Below are 26,358 nucleotides of genomic sequence, written 5' to 3'. Positions count from 1 at the left end.
TCAGATACAATATGGGAATCCACAGTAAGACCACTTACCTTTTAACTGTTCTAGTAAAGACTTAAGACTATTCTCTACTCGCTCCTGGATCTCCATTGTATCCTCTAAAATTGAAACACAATGAAAAACTTTCAATTCAATTTTTAGTAAGATAAAGAAGTAAGACCAATACCTGGAAGCATAGGCAAGGACATTTTGTTTTCTCTTAAGACCCACAAGCCTCTAAATTCCATTACTGAGAGAAAGATGAAGGACAGGAAAAGGAGAAAAGGAAAGAGAAAGGGAAAGAAAAAAGGCAAAGAAAGGTATTAATTACTGTTCTGCCAAAAGCACTACCTAAGATTCTCTAGGAGGACCAGAAATCTATGTGTTTCAAATACTCTAAATGACAGGATCCACAAGCCTTATGACTTGTGAAAAACAAAACACAAACAAAAAAACATGACCTATATGGTATTTGTGACTCTCGCTGGGTTGACAGCTTAGAAAAAAATCTTTTTCTCTACAAAGTTTAGGCCTTCTTCTTTCTTTTTTTAAATATTTATTTATTTATTTTGGCCGCACCAGGTCTCTGTTGTGGCATGCAGGATCTTTAGTTGCAGCATGCAGACTTCTTAGTTGTGGCATGCAAACTCTTAGTTGCGGCATGCATGCGGGATCTAGTTCCCCAACCAGGGATCAAACCCCGGCCCCCTGCATTGGGAGCACAGAGCCTTACTCACTGGACCACCAGGGAAGTCCCTAGGCCTTCATTTTTAAGTAAAGAATTTAATCTGATGCAAATGAAGTTATTTATAAAACAGAAACAGACTCATAGACATAGAAAACAAATTTATGGTTATCAAAGGGGAATGAGGGAGGGATAAATTAGGAGTTTGGGATTAGCAGATACAAACTACTAGACATAAAACAGATAAACAACAAGGTCCTACTGCATAGCACAGGGAACTATATTCAGTATCCTATCATAAACCAGAATGGAAAAGAATATGAAAATACATGTATATATATACAGGTATAACTGAATCACTTTGCTGTACAACAGAAACTAACATAACATTGTAAATCAACTATACTTCAATTTAAAAAAAATTTTTAAATGAATGAATGAAAAGAATTCAACTTGAAATCCAATAATATTTCAACAAATCAAGGATTTCTTCAACTTTTGGCCCTAAAAAATGATTTTAAATATGGAACAGACTTAAAACAAAAGTGGGAAAATGAGGGAAAGGGAGTGAGCAGCATTTAGAGGTGCGGGGGTGGGGGGGGCGCAGCAGGGCAGATTAAAAAAAAATATGGAATGGACTTAAGCTTCTAAACATTATTTTGTAAACTGTTTAATGGACTTTCTTGTATAGCAAACCAGAGATTCCAGAACAGCTTCCACCTCCCATCTCCTCCAAATTTTTCCAAATATGTGAGGTTATAGATATTTTGCTGCATTTACTAAGTTTTCAGTGACAAAGACCCTGTAAACATACTCATGCAAGTATACACTTACCTAAACCATTGATGTCCAGCTCATAAATATCACTAACAAGATAAAAAGAGCTGGTCTGACACTGAGAACAGCCAGAATTAAAGAATCCAGCCATTCTGGTAGGTACAGGACCAAGGAAAGGATACTGGAAAGGAAAAAAAGTTCTTTAAATGTTCTTTAAATCCACTGAAATTTAAATTCATAAAATACAAAATGAGAAAACAAGGAACTGGATAAAAATCTATCTCCATGATTAAGTTACAAAGCACTGATCAGCAAGCTAATAATAACCAAATCATTATGGTGAAAACAGAAACGCTGTATTAATTTGTTGACAGGTATTAAGAAGTTTACCATCACAAAAAAGCTATTTTGCTTTTCCTCACTATCCAATTTGGATACTGAGGAAGCATCTGCAATTCCCCAAGTTTAAAAAGTTTGTCTTTTTCCTGTAGATGCCATAAAGTGGGACAAAATGCTGTTCTTTACTACTCACCCATCCCCAATTCCTATTTTCAAAAAGACAGTCACATATTATTGCAGCTTTGATTGTAAATACGCACTGATGATACCTGAATGTCCTTCTCAATAAATCGCTTTCCCGTCTCCAGGGCCACCTCCAGCTGTTGAAGGAGCAAACGGAAAATATCAATCCGGGAGGATACTCCATTCTCAGTGGTCTTCTCTGAGTTCTCTGGCCCAACAGAATGGTTAAGACTTGGAAGTCCACTGATCAGCCTCAAGGTTAAGGAACGGATTCTTAACCACATTGTCTCCTCCTCCAAGGAAAGTTTCTTATGTTCTTCAGAAACATCCCTTAAAAAGAAACATCCGCAAACCATCCATTTTATTCATGTTAACTTTAAAGCTTTCAAAGTTCACTTTCATCAGTCAAGACGCCTTTGAATGGTCTCAGCTTTCATTTAATAGCTGAATGATCTTGGACAAACCAAAACAGTCCAAGTCCCCATTTCGGTATCCATAAAATGGGAAAGATAACCTACCTAACAGGTCGTTTTCCCCTTACATGAGATTCATTTTTCTGATGATAAAATACATAATATAAAAAATTCAAATGACAGAAAAGTAAAAAAAGTAAAAGGAAAACGGGACCTGATAACCAAGAACCCACAATATATATATATTTTTTAACCACCAAAATGGTTTTATTTTTGACTGCCAACATGCACAACAATGCATTACTTTGGTTTCCTTAAACATTACTTAAGTACGCATTAGAAATATATGTTTACATTTAAGAAATATAACACATTAAAAAACTCCTCCATAAACAAATTCTTTCTCAATATATTTTCCTGCTTTGTTTCACACATAAATAACATAATCTACACAAAGTAATAAATAAAACTATTAACTCTTATGACCTAAAAGTATATACAAATTTTGGAACCTGACAAGAATGTCTTTTATCTGATTTTACATAAATAACAACATGCAGTATTTGCAATGTTTTTTAATTAAATGAATGACTTACAATCAAAACTTTTATTTTCTTCCAACCAGTTCTCCCTATAATAGACCTTCAGTGTACTTGGTAAAGATGTCATGTATTTAAAAAGTCAAAGTGGTCAAAAGACTAGATTTTTAAAATAGAACAGAAGGTTGCCATTAAATATTATTAAGCCTTATTAAAATCACTTCTGTTTGTCTGAAGAACAAAAAATGCTCCCAAAGAATATATGCTTGTACTATCTTTTTTTTCCTTCTTTTTTTAAAATTTTTGGCTGTACCCCGCAGCATGTGGGATCTTAGTTCCCTCACCAGGGATCAAACCCGCACCCCCTGCATTGGAAGGTGGAGTCTTAACCATTGGACCTGATTTCCAGGTAAGTCCCTATACTATCATTTAAATGGAAGCTAACAAAGTCTTAAAAAAATCAGATTAAATTTGTATTAGTCTTGGGAAAAATATTCCACTGAGATTCTGTTATAGGAACAGAATCAATGCTATCCTAAGTTTTCTAAAATTTATTTTGAACCATCACTTCAATTAGTTAAAACTTTCAGGGTAAAAATGACACATAAAAAGGATCTTAGAAAGGCATATTTAGAATTCCTGATACAGAACACTTGATTATTTAGTTTTTGTTTAATGACTGGAAATCTTTATTCCTTCAGAAAATAATAACATTATTTGTTGAGTGATACCATCTATTTAGTGATTTACTAGATAACCTCTCAAGGTATATTAAGTAAGCACTCAAATTATTTTTATGTAACAAAAGTAAAAAACACTTTTCATGTTGGAATTGTTTCATTATGCATTATTATTTTTAAGGCCGTGATTTACAGAGTATAAAAATTAGAAAGAAAAACATTCTCAATTAATATTCTCACTAAATTTAGATGATTCAAATGATAAATAATAGTAAGCTAAGCACTGTCACTAGGTTTTAAATTAGATTTTAAAATCTAAGTTTCTAAGTTTCATTTTTTAATCAATACAAATATGATCTGCTTCACACTATTAACTGCCAGTCAAACTTTATGTTTAAAAAAACTAAATATTCTTTGTTAAAGAGCAGTTTACAACAAATGTTTTTCCATGCTCTTATAAAAAAAAGATTCTGATATGCATAATGAATCTAAGTCAAAATCCACAAATGGTAGCCAAAATTGTCAACTTTCAGCCTAACACAACATAAATCCAGTTATTCTGCATAAACAATTCAAAATTAAAGTTTATAACGGAGGGCTTCCCTGGTGGCGCAGTGGTTGAGAGTCCGCCTGCCGATGCAGGTCCCAAAAAAAAAAAAAAAAAAAAAGTTTATAACGGAAATGTCAACAAGTCATAACTACAACATTACTACTGATGGAGAACCCCCAATATTAACCTGCTTGGTATAGAGCCTTTCAGACTTTTGCAATACGATGTACGAAAATGAACTACAAATATTTATGTAATATACTTTAAACAGATAAAATGGGTTCACAGTGTTTATACTATTTTGCAAACTGCATCTTTTTATGACAGTGTGTACAGAAAACAGTTAACATAGGGCTTGCCTGGTGGTGCAGTGGTTAAGAATCTGCCTGCCAATGCAGGGGACATGGGTTTGATCCCTGGCCCGGGAAGATCCCACATGCCACGGAGCAACTAAGCCTGTGCACCACAACTACTGAACCTGTGCTCTAGAGTCCATGAGCCACAACTACTGAGCCTACGTGCCACAACTACTGAAGCCTGCGTGCCTAAAGCCCGTGCTCCACAACAAGAGAAGCCACGACAGTGAGAAGCCTACTCACTGCAACAAAGAGTAGCCCCCACTCACCGCAACTAGAGAAAGCCCACACACAGCAACGAAGACCCAACACAGTCAAAAATAAAACAAACAAATAAATAAATAAATAATCCCCCCACCAAATATTCTTTAAAAAAAAAAATGGTTAACATAGCAACCGTGAAGCTATTATCTTCAGAAGGGCCTACTTGCAAGGTTGGCCCTTGCCTGATGTCTGGGAACCTAGCAGGCCAACCATTCCCTAAATGACAAGAGTGGCTCACCTGCCTAGATTGTTCGTACAAATTATGTGGTTAAGGGTGAACAGTGCTTTCCTTCTGGGAGTCTGAAATGTTGGTACATGCTAGATAGACTGAGGGTGCCTATATCACCAGCCGATGAAAACCTTGGGCACCAAATCTTTAATGGGCTTCTCTGGGTAGAAATATTGCACAGAAATACCGCATTTTTTGCTGCTGGAAAAAGGAGCACACGCTCAGTATATTCCTTCATAGGAGGGAGAGAACACTGGAAGTCTGTGCATGGAGTTTTCCGAACTCCACCTGTATGTCTTTCCCTTTGCTGATCCTGTCATGTATCCTTTTGTTATAAAACAACTTAGTTGTGAGTCCAACTGCATGTAGAATCCCATGAGTCCTGGCAAATCACTGAATGTAGTCTTGGCAGCCCCTAAATTACAGCATATTCAGAACTACCTTCTATACATGTCTCTACATACTTGTGCACTTATTCCTTAGTTTCCACTTTCCTAGAAGTGGTTCTCCTGAATTAAATGGTACACAGCCTTTTCAATCTTGATACATATAACTAAAATTCCCTATAGAAAGGTTATATAAAGTTTTACTGCCATATAAACTCACAACAACCACTTTCCCGTAACCTAGCTGAGAACAAGGATTAATCTTTTTTTATGGGATAGGTTAAATCTTCGTCTGATAGATTAAAATCAAATCTTTATTGCTGTAAAGTACATTTCTTTAATTTCCTATTAAACCCTTTGCCCCATTTGTTTTTCATTTATCTTCTTCTTATTGATTTATTGAGTTCTCTGTATATGTGAAGGATATTAATATATATGAAGAAATTTACCAATTTACCAGATACCTCTAGAACTTGTTAACAAATTTACTTCTATATAGAAGACTAATATTTAGAGGTCAAATCCTTTGTTTCCAGATCTGATGTAATGCTGAGAAAGACTATCCCAACCATTTAAAAATATTTTTTATATTTTCTTCTAAGTTTTAACATATATAATCTTTAATCCATCTGGAATCCGTTTTCATGTATGCTGTGAAGGAGGAATTAACTTTTAGATTAACCAGTAATCTCAACATAGGGGTGAGGTTTTCTTTTCTTCCTTTGGCTTAACTATAGTTTCTGATCCCTACAATAAAAATGTTATTATATATACATAATATATAATATAATATATAAAACTCTTAAATTCATCTTGATTCTTTAAAAATAAATTGCTTGGGGTTAAATTCAAGTTACCTGTCTTTTGGATCCCAGCTAAAGAAAACATTTAAGTCTCTGTTGTCTCGCAAGGCTTCCCATGGAATGTCATCTTCTTCTGGCCGAAGATTCATTGCCTTTATACTTTCTGCTAAGCTGGTTGATCTGTGATAATGAAAATTTATTTCAGTATTATTCAATAATAAAATAGTCATGAAAACATGTTAGCCAGGACTTTGTTTTACTAGAAAGAGAGAAAAGGAAAGAGTGAAGGAAGAAAGGAAGGCTTTAATATTAGGAAGTAAAAGCTCATATAACGTGAAATAGAACCAAGCACTGGTTCTGGCCTGCTACACAGCAAAAGAAAGGCATCTGGAGGCCCAACCAAAATAAAGTTCATCAGCATTAATTCCTGAAATCCCATGTTTGCAGGGTATGGGGAAGCTTGTAAACATAATATGGGCCAGGGATGATGACCATGGTCTAGCTGGTTTCTGTATGGAACCTGGGATGGTGCTGGCAGTACCCTATCATTCCCCGTGACAGGCACCTTCCCCTTTCTTCCCTGTTCCCTCCTACATATTTTTTTTCTCATTTTTCTTTAGCTTAAGCCCACTAATGACACCCATGAGGCCCATTAATGGCTCTCAGCATCTGATCTAATCTCTTAGCTCCTTATTAGCTCTTGTGCAATACTTACACATTTGCTTCAAGTAGAAGGTCTAACAACATCCGTTCAGTACGGACTTGTGCAAAATGAAGAGAATTATTCAGCCTGTTCCTAAAAGCGATAAACTCTGGGATCTTCTCAAATGCACCATATTTGTAAGCTTGAATAATATATTCTGAGGTCTGGGAAGGAAAGACATCACCTTGGTATAAACATTTCACATGTCAGGTAACGAAGACATACCTTGCCAGACAAAACAAAACAACACTCAAACTAAAATCAAGATGTTGAATCTAATCTTTAAAGTTCTTGGTCACCAAACAGAATATCAGCTTTTAAAAATGACATTTTTCTTCTATCCTATACTGGAGTCAAATGTCTTCTTCACTAATATTACTACTAATAATATTTAGCTGCTGCTACCACCATGTAGACTTTCTCCTAGCAGTTATGTTCATTTCAACAGGACTGAAGGTTTTGTTATACTACATCAATCAAGGTTTTGGTTAGTGCCATTGTGGAAGGGATATTACTCCATGTTTTTCTGCATCTAAGATAAACTTTGTTTTATACAAAGGTTCCCAAAATACCAGAATAATATAACCATCCCACCACCACAAATAAAAATTACTGTCCTTCAGAAAAAAGACAGGCTGCTCCTTGGTTTTGTTTACTTCTGAATAATATATCACAAACATAGGAATATGTGTATTGCATCAAGATAGAAGACACCAAACAAAAGACCTATAAAAATTCATGTCATCATCCATTCTGAGGACAGAAAATGCAAAAACCAGGTTACCTGTCCATCCAAACTACTATGCTAGAAAATCCCATAACATACACCACATGTGCGTTAATTAGATTAATACATATATACAGATGAAACATGAACAGAGGCAAGATAAAGAATCCTAAACAGAAATTCTGGCACAACAGAAGAAAATCTCAGGGAAGAACATTTCATGGGTGTGGGCCTACGCCATCAGGATCGGAAGTCAGAAGGGCACCCTTTTGGGCTAAGTACTAAACTCAAAGTTGATGTCTGCCCCCAAAGATCCTTTCTAGAAAAGACAGTCTTTTTGCACAGCCTCAGTCAGCTCTGCCCCCATCTCCATTATGACCGAATAATTTGCCCAATAGGAAAATAGGCCAATAGTCAACAACATACCCTCTGATACACAGCCTCGCAGGGTTCATTTCAGGCCGCGGGATTGCGCCACGGGCGCTAATTCAACTGCATTCGATGCGGCTTTTAAACCCCCATGGGACACCTCGGCGAGCTGTTTGCCTGCAGTATCTGGAGAAATTAAAGACGGACGGACACAAGAAAATTAAAAAGATTACTTGTGATCCTGCAGGTTTAAAGAAGGACTATCTGAAAAAGCTCAAGTGTACCTTCTAGCTTGATTAAAGGACAGTGATACGCTCAGTCAAGAAGAGGCCAGGATACCCTAAACACATATGCCTATCCAATGGCCTCTTGGTTTGGAAAACATAGCAAGGTTTACCAACAGCCCTTGCAACAGGACCTTACAGTTTGAAAAAAACGGCTGGTTAGGAACATATGATCCAGCAACTAATCAGGATAAAAATTTGACTTTGGTGATTCCAATCAAATTTATTAATTACAGCTCCAAAATACACTATGGTAAAAGGAAAGAACTCAGCCTTACCAAGTGTAGAGGAAGTTTTAACTTCTGAGTGGTCTATGGAATACCACTTTAGAAAAAAGGCAAGAGAAAAATAAGGGGCCACAAAAAAGGAATGCAGTCCTTTAACAAACTAAGAAGGCAACTATAGTTCTCTGGCTTCTTTTTTTAAGATAGTCCTCCTTTAATACTGCAGTAAAGTATCACTGCAGAGCTAGAAAAGGGCCTGGGCAGCTACCAATAGGACAGACTGAGGAAGCACCATGATTTGAAGAAACAACGACCTATTGGAACTGCAGGCAAAACTGGAAGCCATGGGTACTTTAAAGACTTCTGAATATCAGAGAATGTTGTCTGTACCCATTTCTACTCATTTATGCACCAATGAGGCTATTGAGATCCCATATGGATTCCTGAAATGAACCCTGGTCACTGTAAAAATTAGCGAAATACATGGACATCAAACCCTTGAATAATGATCTTCATGAATACCTAAAATGCAGACTTGTAAAGGCAAATTTTTTTTTAAGTACTAACATGGAAGTTACTTTTGGAGATATGTAAATCTAAACTCTAGTTTTATATTATAAAACTCTATTCCAAATAAGATGACAGCAGACAACGACCTTTCCAAAAAGAAAACCCCTATATCGACCTTCCAAATACAACTTTCAATCCCACAGCACAAAGCCTTACAAAGCAGATTTCCATTTAAGGAGTAGATGTTCTTTCAAAGAGCTAGTTGGTAATTGAAATACATCAGTCACTCAAGGAAAAACCATCTGGGGGTGCCAAAAACTACCAAGAATAAAAGATGTAGAGCATAGAGCTTTAGCTTTCCAGAGATGTATTTCTAATACTATCAGAAGGTTTAACACATACAGTATAACACTACAATCGTGATCTTTCTTAGCTTCAAACTCCTGTAGGAAACAGTCCACACCACAGTCTCCATTTTCCTATTCTGGAACTTGGGCTGGGCATTACGGTTTAAGGTATGTTTTCCTTGCTGTACTGTGTTTTGCTTTTATCTCCAGGACCTAGCCCCCTCCATGCTCTCTCCCCAGTTATCTACTTTAATGTGATTAAATAGCTGTTTTCTTAGTTAGTAGTAATAAAAATAAATTTCAAGCAAAGAGTCCTAGTCCCAGATTAATAAAATGCTTTACTTTTATCAGCTTCAGCATCACATACATTCAGATGAATTAGTCACTCCTGTCACACACAACCATCAGCAAAATATCAAACAAAGATACAAAAAGCCACTGAGGACAACATGCCCTCTCATATCACTCCTGGGGATCTCCTTTCCCTATTATAATACTTTCGGTTGGGGTGTGTGTGTGTGTGCGTGTGTGTGTGTGTGTGTGTGTTTACTTTCACTTTCCATTGGGTGTGTGTGTGTGTGTGTGTGTGTGTGTGTGTGTGTGTGTGTGTGTGTGTGTGTGTGTGTGTGTGTGTGTGTGTGTGTTGTTTTCAAAACACTTCTTCAGACACAGTATTTGTGGGAAGAAAAATTAGAGCTTGATTTTTATTAGTGTAAAATAATGTGCCTTTATTGACCAATTCATGAACAATATAGTTCTTCTAGGATACTGGATGACTGAAAATTGGAGTAAAACCAAACACCAGGCTTGGATTAATCCCTTATTTACACCCCACATCCACATCAAGCTATTTGAGAAACAAAAGTTTGAAAAGGATTCTTCACTATATCAAATGTTTACTTAACCTCTTCCTTAGAAACACAGTAATCAGAGCCAGAATAATGAGATTTGAAATACACTTTTCTTTTGATTTTTTCCTCAGTTAGTGAAACTTCTTGAAAACAGAGAAGGGCAAGCATGGATACTTTTTTTTTTTTTAATTTTTATTGGAGCATAGTTGCTTTACAATGTTGTGTTAGTTTCTACTGTACAGCTAGGTGAATCGGCTATATGTATACATATATCCCCTCTCTTTTGGATTTCCTTCCCACTTAGGTCACCACGGAGCACTGAGTAGAGTTCCCTGTGCTATACAGTAGGTTGTCATTAGTTATCTATTTTATATATAGCATCAATAGCGTAGATATGTCAATCCCAATCTCCCAATTCATCCCACGCTCCCCCATTCCCCCTTGGTATCCATGTCTATGTCTCTATATCTGCTTTGGAAACAAGATCGTCTATACCAATTTTTTCAGATTCAACATACATGCATTAATATACGATATTTGTTTTTCTCAAGCACAGATACTTGAATATACAGTGAAAACTCACAGATTTATAACTCAACTGCCCACTTATGCTAAGAGATTTTAGAGCCAAGGTCCTAGAGATGCCCTTCTGACAGTGAAGCCAGGCTAGCAGCTTCTGAGCAATATGTTTAAACGCTGATGCCCACTTCTGTCTCTCCCTGATCAGAAGCTAGGGCACAAAATGAGGTTTGAACAGAGATACAATCACTGTTGGGAAGTGGAGCCATGGGTGGAAAGGGATAGAGCTCAAAAGCCAACTGATGATGCAAAGATCACAACCCCGTGCTACACCAGCCCTCTAGGCCATGACCTGAAGTGTGTCAGAATATAATCATTGCAAGATGAGAACAATAAACCTATATTCTATTGGTCAGAAATGCTTTTGCCCTGTCCCAGCTTTCTATTTAACACAAGCTTAAAGAATTAGATGGAAGATAAATTAGGTATAGCAGTCATATTTACAAAAGGGTTTTTAAAAAAATCCTCATGAGTGCTTTGCCAAGAAGAACCTCAGAAACCAGCTTCTTTGCCAAGTTTCTTAGCTGCTGTCAGACCATGAAAAATGGAACACTATGGGCAGATACCTGGCATGGCGAAATTCCAGGTGATGAGTCTTAGAAGCACATGAGAAGCAAGCAGGTAGTGTGACCACTGTAGAGAGGTACCTTATCTCCACATATGTTCCTGGGTGGTTTTACATACCTCGACTGAGTAGAGACCATATAGTTTTTCCACAATAACTTCTGCTTAACTGACAAGTGGAGATCACATCTGCTTGCAGTGAAAAATATGGTGCAAATCCCATCCTTTCATTATGGCACATAAAAGCTCTATCTTATTTATTGTTACTTTAAAAAACATACTACTGACCTAAGTTTCTTAAAGTGTCCTGAATTGGTCAATTTTATAATTGTAAAAAAAGATAAGTATACTCTGTTGATAAAGAACATGGTGGTTATCAACTTCAGAAAGCAATAAAAGTAAGCGAGAACTGCTATTGCAAAATCATATATGGCATCCCAGGCTATACACTCTTATGGGCTATTTCTTATACCCTTAGAAAGTCTCTTAGAGATTAAAACACAGACCTAAGAGGCACTTCATATTCTGCTAATACCCAGTTTTAAATGCACCTTCTCATGGATTCTATTAAACATACCCTTACGAACAACCACAAAAACTCCTTACCTCTACCTAACAGCCTTGGCCAGTAAGCTATAGACTAAGGGCACATGTGAGTACAGCGTGGTGCACCTTAATATGTGTACTTGTGACCCGAGGGAAGACGCTCTCTGAATCATGTTCTTTCAGCAGGCCAAGACCATATTAAAAAATAAAATTTTTTTTCACTTACATCTTTCTGGTTGGAGTGGAAAAACCTGAGCGCGAAGTTACAGGACTGGGATGCAGCAGCATACTGACCTAGGGATTCGGCGTATCGGGTCAAAAGGTAACTAGGTCGGAAGGAAAGAAAAAAAAAGGTTATACCTACCCACCTCTAGTATCAAATACTACACTTCAAATTACTATGGTAAAAAAACAGCTAAGCATACGAAAAGTTAAAACATGCGGCCATAGAAATGATCTATTTCACAGAATCAAATTTTAAAAAACAGCAAAGTTAATTCAGTTTTGTGGGAGACCTAAAGCTCTATGCCACGCTTTCTTACACTCAGATGATTAATGGAACACAAGTTGTTAGAGAACAGAATATTGTCTTCCTAAAACAGCTCTACAGGACACAGAGAAAATACCCTTGATTCATCACAAAGAACAGTCAAAATACAAATTCAAAGGATCTCTGGGGTCAACATACAAGTGTCAACCTCAACTGCAAGGCAGAAGTAAAGACTTGAAAACAATGTGTGCTAAGAAAAAGAGTTCAAAGTATATAACTGTTACCTGTATCTGGGGAAAACTTTTTTTTTTAACCATTTCTAAATTATACACATTTGAAATTACCACAAAATGCTGAGAAAGATAAAACTCTTTCTGCTTTGCAATGGGTCATAACAGGTGATTAATCTACAAAGCTTAATACTGGGAACAACTTTTCTGCTAAAATCAAAATGTTAAGAATTCCATATATGAGGACCCCACACTGCTGTAGCTGGCTGCTCATTATTCAGAGTATATACTACCAACCCAATGGTGTCATGCTGGATATGCTTAGCATCAAGGCTGGAATACAGATCCACCACTGGTTCAAATGCCCCCAGCATACAGTAGATTCGAACAAGCAGCAATTTGAATTGAGCATTGGAAGGGCTGTGAGTTAGTCCCTCTTCCAGCAAAGTCAGGGCCTGCCACACAGCGGTCTCATCACCTAGAACCAAAATATAACAGCATTATCCACAGACCTTGACAGCAAATGGGGGTTTCTCAAAATTAAAAAATAAAAACTAACTGACACCATCACCTCCCCTAAGTATTCTAAGGATGTGGTTGGGTGGCAGAGAACAAATTTTAGATACACACCTGTAACCAAAATAGGGAATTTCCCTGAAAAGACAGTCCCTCAATAGTTACCTCAGTTCTTAAACCTGCATCTGCAAAAATGATGCAAACTTTGAGCTGCCAGGTCTTAAAAGAGAAGTCTGGAATCTCACAGGATCCTAGATTCTGAGAAGAGATGGACTTTGAAGGAGAAGTAGAATCCACCAACTTTCCCAGTACAGGATTTTCTCTACAAGACCCCAGACAGATGCTTTCTCTTGACATCATTTTTCTTCCACATGTAACTCTACTAACAGATGTCAACTAATATTTGAAAAAAGAACTGCTCATTAATAACCAAACTAAAATGATACACATTTTCGGCCTACTAAAATTCAAAACGTTACATGCATCAATATTCTTAAAGAAAAATAATTTCTCTTTTATGAAATTATCTGAAGAAAATAATATGAAATGCAGATAAAGCTTTATATACAAAAACATTCACTGTACTAATAATGGGGGGATGATTAAGTAAACTGTAGTTACACCCACACAGGGAAACACCATACAGCCATTTAACGTTAACAAGGAGTTTTTAACAGCAAGGGAAAATAATTATGCAATAATGATCAGTAAAACGTACAGAATTCAAACTAGTATGAAGAGTTCATCTCAAGTATTTAAAACATTCACAGAGAAAGAGAGAAGGAAATATGCAAAAATGTTAGTCTTTTGGAAGTTGGAAAAGTGAGATTAAAATAAACCATTTGCCAAATTTTTACGAGCTACTTTTACAGTTAGAAAAAACAGCTAAAATAAAAAGCTCCCCCCCCAAAAAAAAAGCTCCATGCACTGAGCTTTTAAAATTATATTCTATATGCTTTTTTCCAAAAGAAACAAGACATAACCAAAAATTGGGGATTTAGATAAATATCATCCATAATCCTACCCAAACTACGTAAACCACCCATGATCTACTCAAACTACCATTGTGATTAATGTACTGCTTTTGAACTATCAATTATGTATACATAACATTACTATGTAATGTATCAATTATAGCTCAATATAACGAGAGGAGAAAAAAATGACATCCTTCACTCCCTATTTTATTTTTGCAGCACAATTTTACACAGTAGTAATCATGGCATACACCCGATTTTGTGTTTTCCCATGTTGCTCCCTGGTCTTCACAATCATAATTTTATTTAATTCAACACTCAGTGACCTAAACTCTGCAGTAACACTAGATATAACACCCAAAGATAAGAGTCATAGGTGGTTCCAGGCCTCAAGAGGTTCAGAATTGAGTAGAAGAGATAGTTGGACAATTATAGATAATAGATAATTTTTTTAAGTCCTACTTATTCAAGGATAACCAATATCAGAATTTTTTTTAAACAGTTCTTGAAGATCTCTTTTAAATGGAAACAAAATTTCAAAGTAAATATTTTTTAAAAAAAGGTTTAATTTACACTTCTGAACTATTAAACCCAACATTATGATGACATTTATCATCTTATTTTATTTTGCAAAATTTAGAATATAACTACAACTCTATGCCAAATCAAAGAGCATCAAGGGTTGATGAGGATTTGGGGGACAAAATTTTTTTTTTTTTTTTTGACAAAATTTTTTAAATCAAATTTTATAATATAACAAAATGATATAATAAAAAGATATAAGATAAATAAATTCTGGGGATATAATGTACAGCATGGTGACTACAGTTAACCACACTGTACTGTGTATTTGAAAGTCGCTAAGAGAGTAGATGTTAATATTTCTCATCACAAGGGAAAAAAAAGTAGCTATGTGAGGTAATGGACTTTAACTAAACTTATTGTGGTAATCATTTTGCGATATATCACTATATTGTATACCTTAAACTAATACTATGTATCACTATATTGTATACCTTAAACTAATACAATGTAATGTATCAATTATAGCTCAATAAAACTAGAGGAGAAAAAATGGCATCCTTCACTCCCCATTTTATTTTTGTAGCACAATCATAAAGAAATGCTTTTTTGCAAAAAATATTTGAGAGCATCATCAATTTAACCTTAAAATGCTCTTCTTAATCCTGTCACATTCAAATCAGTCTCTTTCAACATCCTCACCAATTTTCTATACATTTCTAATTTTTGTCATATCCACCTTGAACAATGACTATTGTTCCAGCCTACAACTGGAACATTCAACATCACTTTCACTGACTTCAAGAAAACTTGCATCTATATATATATAATATCTAGAACTTCCCATGTATTTGCACTGTATGATTTTGGACAACCCACCTAACTGCTTTCTCTCTGCCCTGTATTTCCCACATCTGTAAAACTGTAACGATCTTAACTGTATTGTTACAAGGTTTAAAATTAGCTAATTCATATAAAGCACTTTCAAGTGCCTGATGATCCACAACTGTTAACTGTTATTACTATTATATGGTCAGATATCTTGCTCCAAAACCAAGAGATTAGCAAAGCCACAGTCACTAAGAGCAAGAATAGATGCCAGGAATAAGTGGGGAAGGGTATGAGTAGGGGCCAAATTACTAAGTAGTCAGTTCATTAATGGTTTTACATTAAGATGACTTTTACAGCCCTATGCAACCTCCTGAATGTGGGGTTCCAGATACCAAGTACTCTGATGAAAAGGATTTCATCCCCATCCCCGGTACAATACAGTATAACAAGTACTATCATATGGATATACACAACGTCCTACAAAAGTTCAGAAGGGGCATAAAATCTGCAATGAGGAAGGGGGTGAAATCAAGACAGGCTTGTCAGAGGCACTGTTTGAGTAAAAGTGAGATGAAGGAGGTAAGAAAGTTATTTCAAAGAGAGGTAACATGATGTTCAGTGATAGTAGCAAAAAAAAAAAAAAAAAAGTAGATTCAGGGCCTTAAGTACTAAGAATCTGGAGATGCAGACAGACACTAGATTATAGAGAGCATTGTAAACCATCCTAATAAGGCTGATCTTTATCCTCAGGAAAATAGGGCATATCTGAAGGATTTTAAGCATGAGGAAGATAGTATCAATATTGAGTGCTTGGTTAAATGACCCATGAGGGCAGGGTGGTGTCTGTCTTGCACAGCACTGTCTCCCAGCCCTGTTTCTTCTGCAGTTTATTCTCATGAATAATATGCAATAAGTAGCTAAAGTTATTTTTTCTCAAAAACTGCTAATAAGAGAAAATGTCAGAAAGTGAGACCTAAAGAAAAGGCAATCTCAGTACCCTCTGCTGAATCATCCTTCTCTTGCTTAATGACTCATGATGCTTCCTTTACCATGTAGTATATATTTGTCTTAAATGGGCTAATCTGAACTATATTCCAAAAAAAGTGTATTTTCCTATATAAACTGAAGTGAACAAAAATGGCTATTTCATTCCATGGACCCATACATCTATATCTGAATCAGTTTCTCTGTATTTTAATTATTGTAACTTTGTAATAGGTTGTTTACTCACTATGCAGAAATATTTTAAAACAGAACAGATATCCACTGATTTAAGATTATCCTAATTACAGAGAGGAGGATACTTGGAGACTTTGGTTCTTCTAGAAGCACCCTGGAGAAGGGCAAGGAAGAAAAACCTAAAAGCATAAATCAAATTCTTGGATTATATACTTAGTCTAAGGATTTATAGTCAACAAAAACAAAGAGTAAAGTTAAACTGAAATCACTGCTCTTTACCTGTTTCTCTCCATATATCAATAAGCACATGGACAGCAAGGAGACAGTAATAGTCTGAAAATTGCAATTCGGTTTTCAAACAGGATTTCCCTATAGGGAAAAAAAAAATCATATCTGTATTTTAAGATTTGTTCAATTATTACTGCCCCAAAGGAGTTTTTTTAAAGCAAGAAAGTGACAGGAGGAAGAAGAGAAAAAGAGGAAAAGAAACTAATAAGAATGGAGTAAATACCAGAAGAAAAATATAAGCCATGAATCAAAAGAGTCAAAAGAAGGTGAGACCACACTCAGCTGGAGCAGAAGGAAGGGTTCCAGAATAGAGGTGGTATTCCAAATGGTCCCAAAAGGAGAGCAGCAAGATTTGGAAGGAGGTTTTAGGTGAAGAAAAGAACAGAATCCAAGAGCCATGTACAACTAATGTAATATTATGCTCATTACTTCACCTAATTTTTTAGAATACAGTTAGAGAAATACTAATATCATCTAGTCAGATAATTTATATTTTATCACACATATCTAAGCAATCTGAAGATCATCTACTTCTAAACTAAATATTTATCTCACAATTTACAATTCTTTTTGGTCATTTACACAGTCTATATATTTAGAATATTAAGGCCTATAAGCAGAAAATATGACAATTATCATAAACTCTGCAATTCATCTGAGCCCCACTGTGATAAAGAGTTGGCTGGCCAGATCAGGAAGAATATGGATATCTGGGAGCCAATTATAATTTTTAAAACTCCAAGCTTAAGAAAGGGTTTGCATTTTATTACCTGGATAGTGTTCCCACTTGACAAAATATTTTCCTTGCCAAAAGCATTACAACAGCATGCTATGAGAGATAAAAAACTAACTTCTAAATCTTAGCAGATCAGGGAACTACTGCACATTTTGAAAGGCTGCTCACCAAATTCTAGTCCATGCTGGTACCTTAACATCAATTCTCTGACCACACTCAATTTCTGATTTTTATCCATCATGTGGTACAAGCCAAGTAACCTCGTCAGCTGCACCACACACAAATGTTGCTGCAGAGCTCTGATGTCAGCAGGCAGTGCCAGCTTATCCTCTGTTGGTGTTGACAAAGGAACAACTCCAAGTAACTGATTAATAAACTGCAAAGTTGAAAGAAAAAAAGAAGTACAGGTCTCAAAACAGAACTAGTCTTTAGTAGGCCACAATTAACAAATACTGAAATGGTCTAGAAAAAGGTATCAAGAAAAAATACAAATTAAAACCCCTTTAGTATACCACTTTCTATCTACCAAAATTGCCAAAACAAAAACACTTCTAACAGCACACAGTGCTGGTAAAACTCCAGTGAAACTGGCACACCCATTCATTGCTGGCCAAAAGTATTATGTTAATACCATGTAGTATATGCACTAAAAGATTAAAAGAACTGTGAAAATGTTTCCTAAATTACAATACATTGACATAATATGTAACGTAGCAATGAAAAAGTTTAATTAGGAAGACTGTAAAAAGAACAATTACCCCAAAACAAACCTATCATACTGATATACTACAAATAAATTCTTAAAGGAAACATTATACATTGAAAGGAATGGTTGTCCTGTCAATAGCCTTAAATTGTTTTTTTGATTAAAGCTTTAATTTTGAGATAATTATAGATTTGCATGCAATTGTAAGAAATAACACAGTTCCTGTGTACCCTTCACCCAGTTTTTCCTAATGGTAACATTTTTCTTTTTCCTGTGGCCGTACCGCACGGCATGCGGGATCTTAGTTCCCTGACCAGGTATTGAACCCATGCCCCCTGCAGTGGAAGCATGAAGCCCTAACCACTGGACTGCCAGGAAATTCCACCCCAATGGTAACATCCTGCAATATAAAATGTTTTTAATTCTCTAAATTCGGTATAAATTTTTAAGAACACCAGTTCCACAACCAATACAGTTGCAATATTGGCAGAAGTGAGAAGGGACCCCTGCATCACATACAGGGTGTCTGTTTAAACTTCCCACATGGTCGTATACTATACTCTTCAGCTGTTAGGATGTGAGAAAATGCTTGGGCAGCACGAGTGTGGGGTTCTAAAAGGTGTTTATGGACAGGAAGTGCAGCCAAGGGGTCACAGGCATCACCCTTGTGTCTTCCCTATATTTTGTGATCCAAAACTAATAAATTATTTTTAAAGCAAAAAAACCCAGTTCCATTTACACATGTATTAAACACAGGCTATTTTCACTCCCTTCCAAGATCCTATTAGGATGACAGTAAAGAACAAAAAAGGAATCAACCCCAAAGGATCAAGAACATGTGAAGAGATGACAGCAAATAATAAACATTAACAAGATTTCAAAAGATAAAAAGCAGAAGGGCAGGTGGTAAGTAATAACCAATGTACAGGGCCAAGAAAGCTGGAATCCAACAGTATGAATGGGGAGACCACCAATAAGCAGCAAGCCTCTTCCAGCCACAGAACCTTGGAAGACTCAGAAATTAAGGGCAAGAGGTACGTCTGAAAGCTAAAGTGCTGGTGGGACTGAAACAGAAGAATTTGCTAAATTCTAAGAAATTAGACCCCTCCCCAAGCTCACTGACTGACTTCCTAAACCCAGCAGAAGCCACGGGTTTTCTTTACCCCCAGGAGATACTGAACCAGAGACACTGTAGACTCAAGGGGAGAATGGAACAGATCTATTACCTCATGTTTCAGAATACACTAAGAGGAGTTTTAAACTTTTATGGTTCTGTCAGATTGATTGGGGTGAACTGAACAAAAAAATATTAACTCCAAGAAAGAAAGTTAAGAAAGGTAATCTCCACATACAAAGTGGCTTAGCTGTGAATATTTAGTCATTAAAATATAAATACTGCATAATTACTAAACTATACTGGGGGAAAAGTAGGTAAGGGGAGAAGTGGGATGTTATGAACGAAATTATTGCCTTCCACAGTAAGATACCAATAGATGAAGACTATAACTGTAAAAATAAACAAATAGCTAAATAAGCCTATAATTTAGAAATATGGAGTTAAATAACAGAAGAAGCAGTTAAGGGTTGAAAGTGATTTGCCTGTACAGAGCCAGAATCAGGGCTAGAGAAGGCAAAGAGCTGCAATTGTTTTTCAATATAAGCCTTGTAGCACTATTTGACTTTTTCAATTTTATACATGTAATTTTTGGAAACAAAAATTAAATTAAAATAAAAATCCTACTCAACATGCAGTTTCACATCTGTAATGATTTTACTTCAATTTTCTACAATTGTGTGAATTTTAATTATTATGATCAGATAATCACATTTGTAACAAAGAAACTGTGGCACTAGTTTCATGTTTTTGATTAAGTACCTATATAATTTCTATTGCCAGCTCTTCCATTCTTGTAAGCCATTTTATATACTAGTTATGTTTATTATTAAGGCCTTCTTTATTGAATGCTAAAGAATCTTCCAAACAGGTTTTGTCATGAAACAATACGTTCATTTGCTATTCTAGTCTGTACAGTTTCACTGCTACACAAAAAGCTTCTTTAAAAACTGGAATTATTTTATTGTTAGCTTAAAACCCCAAGGCAAAGGAAACAAAATATAAAAATGTCTCTATGGGTGAGCCTCTTCAGGATAACTGGACTCAATGGCCTCCTCTTAGGGGCCAGTCCCATTTTAGAATGCGTCTCCTAATTCATTGGGACAACAGTTCTCAGTCTGAACCTTACTTGGACAGTTTGCAATCCTCTGACAAACATACTGCTGAGTGGCAGGATTTTTAGCTATTGAAGTCATCCTACATTTAAAAAGTTGTGGCAGCAAAATTACCCCTCTCAATTAAAAATTTACACAGGACTACAAAACTCACTGCAACAGCTTTAAATCCTTTGTCTCACTGAACAATGACCACTTCATCACTGCTAGTATTTCACTATTTCTAGAGGGTTCCTCCCAGTAGATTATTAGTATATGCAGTCACAGAGGTGATCTAAGATTTTCAAACATGCCAATAAAGTAGAGCTTCTGGTACTAAAATTTATGCTAGCAAACCTATATGAATCTCAGCTAAATATGATATAAGCATTCCTCTAATGCTTTCCCATCATTTGATGCTTTAACTTACAAGACAGTAAGCACTATAAAACATGATCAATCATTCCTTACCTTAGCACTTAGCACATAATATGTGTGACAAACACTTAGTGAATGAATCTCTCCCACGTGGTTTTATTTTCTGCTTAAATCCCTCCAGTAACATGAAACTCCCACACTGTGTTTTTTAGAGAATTGTGACTATAAGAAAGATCTTTCTCTCACTGAGCCAAATTCTTAATTCCCTGCAACAACTTCTTGCTGGCCCTGTTCTCTTCCCTCTTTTACAGGACAGCTTTTCAAATTATGAGAAATAAAGTACTCTGTCATCACCATACCAAACCTATCTCTTCCACTCAACCATTTCTCTCTCATAGGCTTTCAAGTCTTTCTATAACCCAGAACACTCTTTTCTGGATATGTTACAATTTATCTAGAAAACTTCTAAAGTTTAGCCTGTGCCCTATAAGCACAGCAACCCAAGAACAACTTTTTCTAAACCAAAGTGAACAATGGTAGTCATTTCAGAACCCAGTAGAGACCACTGGCTCCTTAACAGTTTGGGAATGCACTGCTCCATCTGCCCTAGATGTGTAACCTCAAGACTGCCAAAGTATCAAGTGCTGGTGAGCTAAGGATATGGTCACGAAACAAATACTGTAGTCATTGCCACTGTGTTCCCATTGAGTTTCACTCATTCCATATGGGGATGATAGTCTTTCTGGAAAAACAGGTTGTGGTAGCCCTGTGATAGCAAGACTTCCAACATTCACTAATTAGAGTTTTTTATGAGTAAAGCTGACCAAAGTCACAGACTCTCTTGATACATATCAGTATTTCTTTACATGATGTTGATATACATATAATTGATTTACATTGATTCTATCACATCAAAAACTCCCAATAGATGACAATTAACTACAATATGGTACCCAGGCTTAGATCCCAGAAAAGAAAAAGGACATTAATGGAAGAGCTACAGAAATATAAATAAAGTCTAGAGGCCAGTTAACAGTAATGTACCAAAGTTAGTTTCTTAGTTTTGACAAATATACCACTGTAATTTAAGATGTTAATGTTGGGGAAAGCTGGGCGAAGGGTAGAGTATAACCTTCTTTACTATCTTTACAACTTTCCTGTAAATGTAAAGTTATTCCAAAATTAAAGGGTTTTTTTCTTTAATTTTATTGAAGTATAGTTGAGTTACAATATTGTATTAGTTGCAGGTATACAGAAAAGTGATTTAGCTATGTATTTTTTTCAGATTCTTTTCCATTATAGGTTATTACAAGATATTGAATATAGTTCCCTGTGCTATACAGTAAATTCTTTTTATATATTTTGCTATAGTAGTCTGTATCTGTTAATCCCATACTCCTAATTTATCCCTTCCCCTTTGGCAACCATAAGTTTGTTTTCTACATCTGTGAGTCTGTTTCTATTTTGTAAATAAGTTCATTTGTATTATTTTTTAGATTCCACATATAAGTGATATCATATATTTGTCTTTCTCTGTCTGACTTACTTCATTTAGTATGATAATCTCTAGGTCCAACCATGGTGCTGCAAATGGCAATATTTCATTATTTTTTATGGCTGAGTAATATTTCACTGTGTATATATATACCACATCTTCTTTATACACTCATATGTTGATGAACACTTAGGTTGCTTCCATGTCTTCACTACTGTAAACAGTGCTGCTATGAACACTGAGGTGTGTGTATCTTTTCGAATTAGAGTTTTCATCTTTTCTGGATATATGCCCAGAAGTGGGATTGCTGGATCATATGGTAGTTCTATTTTCAATTATTTAAGGAACTTGCTACTGTTTTCCATAGTGGCTGTACCAATTTACATTCCTACCAACAGTGTAGGAGGGTTCTCTCCACACCCTCTCCAGCATTTATTATTTGCAGACTTTTTGATGAAGGCCATTCTGACTGGTATGAGGTGATACCTCATTGTAGTTCTGATTTGCATTTCTCTAATTATTAGTGATGTTGCACATCTTTTCATGTGCCTGCTGGTCATCTGTATGTCTTCTTTGGAGAAATGTCTATTTAGGTCTTCAAGTTTATTTTTTTTTAATCCCTTAGATTTAAGAGTCTCAGACTGCTTCAGCAAGAATGAATCATGATTTGACATAATCAGCAATTAACTGCTACAGTTTTGAGCAAATCAGAGACAAGATATTAAAAGGAAAGTCCACTGGACTTCATCAAACTTTAAAACTTTGCTCTGAGAATTCCCTGGCGGTCCAGTGGTTAGGACTCAGTGCTTTCACTGCCGGGGCCTGGGTTAGATCCCTGGACGAGGAACTAAGATACCGCAAGTTGCATGGCATGGCAAAAAACAAACAAACAAACAAAAAAAAACTTTGCTCTGCAAATGATCTTGTTAAGAGGATGAAAAGACAAGCTACAGACTGGGAGAAAATATTTGAAACCACATATCTGACAAAGGACTTGTATCTAGAATATCTAAAGAACTCTCAAAACTCAACAGTAAAAAAACAAATCAACTAGAAAATGAGCAAAAGACACTTCACTGAGGAGAAAATACAGATGGCAAATTAGCACAGGAAAAAATGTTCAAAAGCATTAACCATTAGGGAAATGTACATTAAAACCATAATGAAACATCACTACACACTTACTAGAATGGCTAAAATAAAAAATAGTGACAACACCTAATGTTGATGAGGATGCAGAGAAACCAGATGACTCATACATTGCTAAAGGAAATTTAAAAGATATCGAGTCACTGTGGAAAAGTCTGGCCATTTCTTTAAAAAACTAAATGTGCAGCTACCATAAGACCCCACAACTGAACTACTGGGCATTTTTCTCAGAGAAATGAAGACTTAGTTTCCCATAAAAAAAACCTGTATACAAATGTTCACAGCAGCTGTATTTGTAATAGCCAAAAACTGGACATACCCACATGTTCTTCAACACGTTAAAGGAATCATGGTACATCCATACCATGGAATATTATTCAGCAATAAAAAGGAATGGACATGGTACATGTAACAACATGATGAATCTCCAGGGAATTATGCTGAGTAAAGAAAGTCAATCTCTAAAGGTTATAAATAATATGATTCCATTATATAACATTCTTAAAATGACAAAATTATAGGAATAGAAAATATCAGTAGTTGCTGAGGGAGAGGGATGGGGAAAGGAGGAGATACAGGGAGGTGGCTGTAGGTAAAAAAATGTAGGGAGCACATGGAGGGACCCTGGTGGTGAAACTACTATGCATCTTGTCTAGGTGGTGGTCACATGAATCCATACACTATATACGGCACTAAATATACACACACAAACACACCACACGTATACACACAAATGAATGCATGTAAAATTGATGAAATCTGAATAAGGTCAGTGGATTTTATCAATGTCAGTTTCCTAATTATGACATTATACTATAATTATGCTAGATCTTACCATTGGGACAAAGTGGGTGAAGGGTATACAGATCTCTCTGTATTATTTCTCTTACAACTGCATGTATATCTACAATTATCTCAAAAAATATATATATATATACACATACATACATACATACATACACATACACACACACACACACACACACACACACACACACAACAGAAGAATCCAATTATCTACCAGGGGCTTATTCTCATTGCGGCTCAACTTTACAAGAAATCATGCCTTTAATCTGATAGCACCTAGACTACTTGGCTTGATAGCACAATATCTTGATATCTCATGTTCACCACTTTCACCCATTTTAGAAAGGAAACCCAAACACTTAACCTAGTTGCAATAAATACAGGTACCCAACAGAACTCTGCTTACTTTTGTACACTGTGTAGCAGGCAAGAGGTCAACAAACACCTTGAGGTCTGTGAAACAACAAGGTTTATCCCCAAACTTTTTAAAATACTGGAACATTAATTCTTCTGGATCACCTAAGAGAGAGGGGGGGGGGAAATATCACTAAATTATTCATGGACTGAAGCAATCTCTAATTTAAGTGAGAAGTCTGACTTGAAAAACATTTATTTCAATTAAATGAAAATTTTGCTTGAATGAGAATGAGGATGACAATGAGGGCCGGAAGATAGCTTGCCAGTTTAAAAATAAATACTAAAAAGGAGTTGAATCTTGCGAACTCAGTTTACCTGTTATTACACTGAGGAAATGTGAAGTTTTTCATTCAATTAAAGTTTAAATAGTTTAAAAGTTTTCATTAAAGTTTAAAGACAAGTTTATATGCAAACATTAAACAAACATGCTTTTCTCCACAACAGTTCCTGAACTACTTAACAAATATTAAATATATGTTAACTAAATGAAAGGTAGTGTTTGTTAACAGGCACACCAACAGAAGAGAAAATAAATGGGAGAGCCAAGGGCCAATAACTCCAAAGTCACTCACTATGGAAAATTTAAACCTGGATATGCAGAAAGCTACCAATTCATTTTATTTTTCCTCAAATTAAAAATAAAAATAATAAAAGTAAAATACTCTCAAATTGGACTAGATTTAGGAAGGAGAGATTTTTAACAAGGTCTCTGTAAGATTTTAGGTCTGGGTTCCTGCTCACACATTTCTGGGAACAGAGATTTCATGGCTTTAATCAGATTCTCACATGCCTCTGTGATCCAAAAGAGACTAAGAATCACTCACTGGTCTGGTAAAAAAACAAAAAGAAAAAAATTTTTTTGTGTGTGGAGACAAATTTGTAAGATTCACCAATTTGTAAGATTCAGGCTGGTGAGAGAGAAGAGAAAGACAAGGGATGAATATAGGAAGTGTGAAAACAGATCCACGTAGTTTTATATCCAGCTTTGGAAAGAAAGCAACTCTTTTTTATTTTTGGCCACATCAGGCGGCTTGTGGGATCCTAGTTCCCCGACCAAGGATTGAACCCAGGTCCCCTGCAGTGGAAGCACGGTGTCCTAACCACTGGACCATCAGGGAAATCTGAAGAAAGCAATTCTTTGCAATATACTTTAACAATATTTTGCTGAAGGTCACATAAAAATTTTCATTTGCGATTCTAAAACAAACACCAACTAAAGTAATTGAGGTAGACCCAAAGAAAGAAGTCAACATGGAATTCAAAATTGGTTATGAATAATCTACATAGGAAATGACAGAGAGATAGCCACAGTTAATTTTAGAATGAGCTGCAAAGAACATTAATTACATGATTAAAATGGACAAAGATGTTCTAGGATAGGTTTTAGGTATTGAGAAGTGCTCATCATCTCAGGACAACTGGTCCCTAAAGAAACCTTCTTAAAGTTATTCAAGTTTTAATGAGAACTAAATTTCTATAATGACGAGTGGGAAAAAAAGTTTTCTTTGGAGCTTTATCTTAAAAAAATGAAACTAA

At 35.8% G+C, this 26,358-nt stretch overlaps 1 protein-coding gene across 2 annotated transcripts in view; it reads right to left on the bottom strand.

The window, feature by feature from the left end:
• The window catches only part of NAA25 (N-alpha-acetyltransferase 25, NatB auxiliary subunit), a 72,994-nt gene that overhangs the window by 18,398 nt on the left and 28,238 nt on the right, over positions 1-26,358 (bottom strand). For both annotated transcript variants that reach the window (XM_024741462.1, XM_024741461.1), the window contains exons 11-20: positions 24,812-24,924; positions 17,831-18,038; positions 16,918-17,007; positions 12,911-13,091; positions 12,120-12,219; positions 6,905-7,056; positions 6,244-6,369; positions 2,056-2,299; positions 1,505-1,628; positions 39-104 (exon numbers count right to left, since the gene is read on the bottom strand). In XM_024741462.1, the coding sequence (XP_024597230.1) occupies positions 39-104; positions 1,505-1,628; positions 2,056-2,299; positions 6,244-6,369; positions 6,905-7,056; positions 12,120-12,219; positions 12,911-13,091; positions 16,918-17,007; positions 17,831-18,038; positions 24,812-24,924 (1,404 nt within the window). The remainder of the gene's footprint in view (positions 1-38; positions 105-1,504; positions 1,629-2,055; positions 2,300-6,243; positions 6,370-6,904; positions 7,057-12,119; positions 12,220-12,910; positions 13,092-16,917; positions 17,008-17,830; positions 18,039-24,811; positions 24,925-26,358) is intronic.

The sequence above is a fragment of the Neophocaena asiaeorientalis genome, unplaced genomic scaffold (assembly GCF_003031525.2).
Source record: "Neophocaena asiaeorientalis asiaeorientalis breed wild unplaced genomic scaffold, Neophocaena_asiaeorientalis_V1.1 scaffold648, whole genome shotgun sequence".
NCBI lineage: Eukaryota > Metazoa > Chordata > Mammalia > Artiodactyla > Phocoenidae > Neophocaena > Neophocaena asiaeorientalis.
Note: the sequence above shows the minus strand (reverse complement) of the source record. Positions and strands in the feature narration are given on the sequence as shown.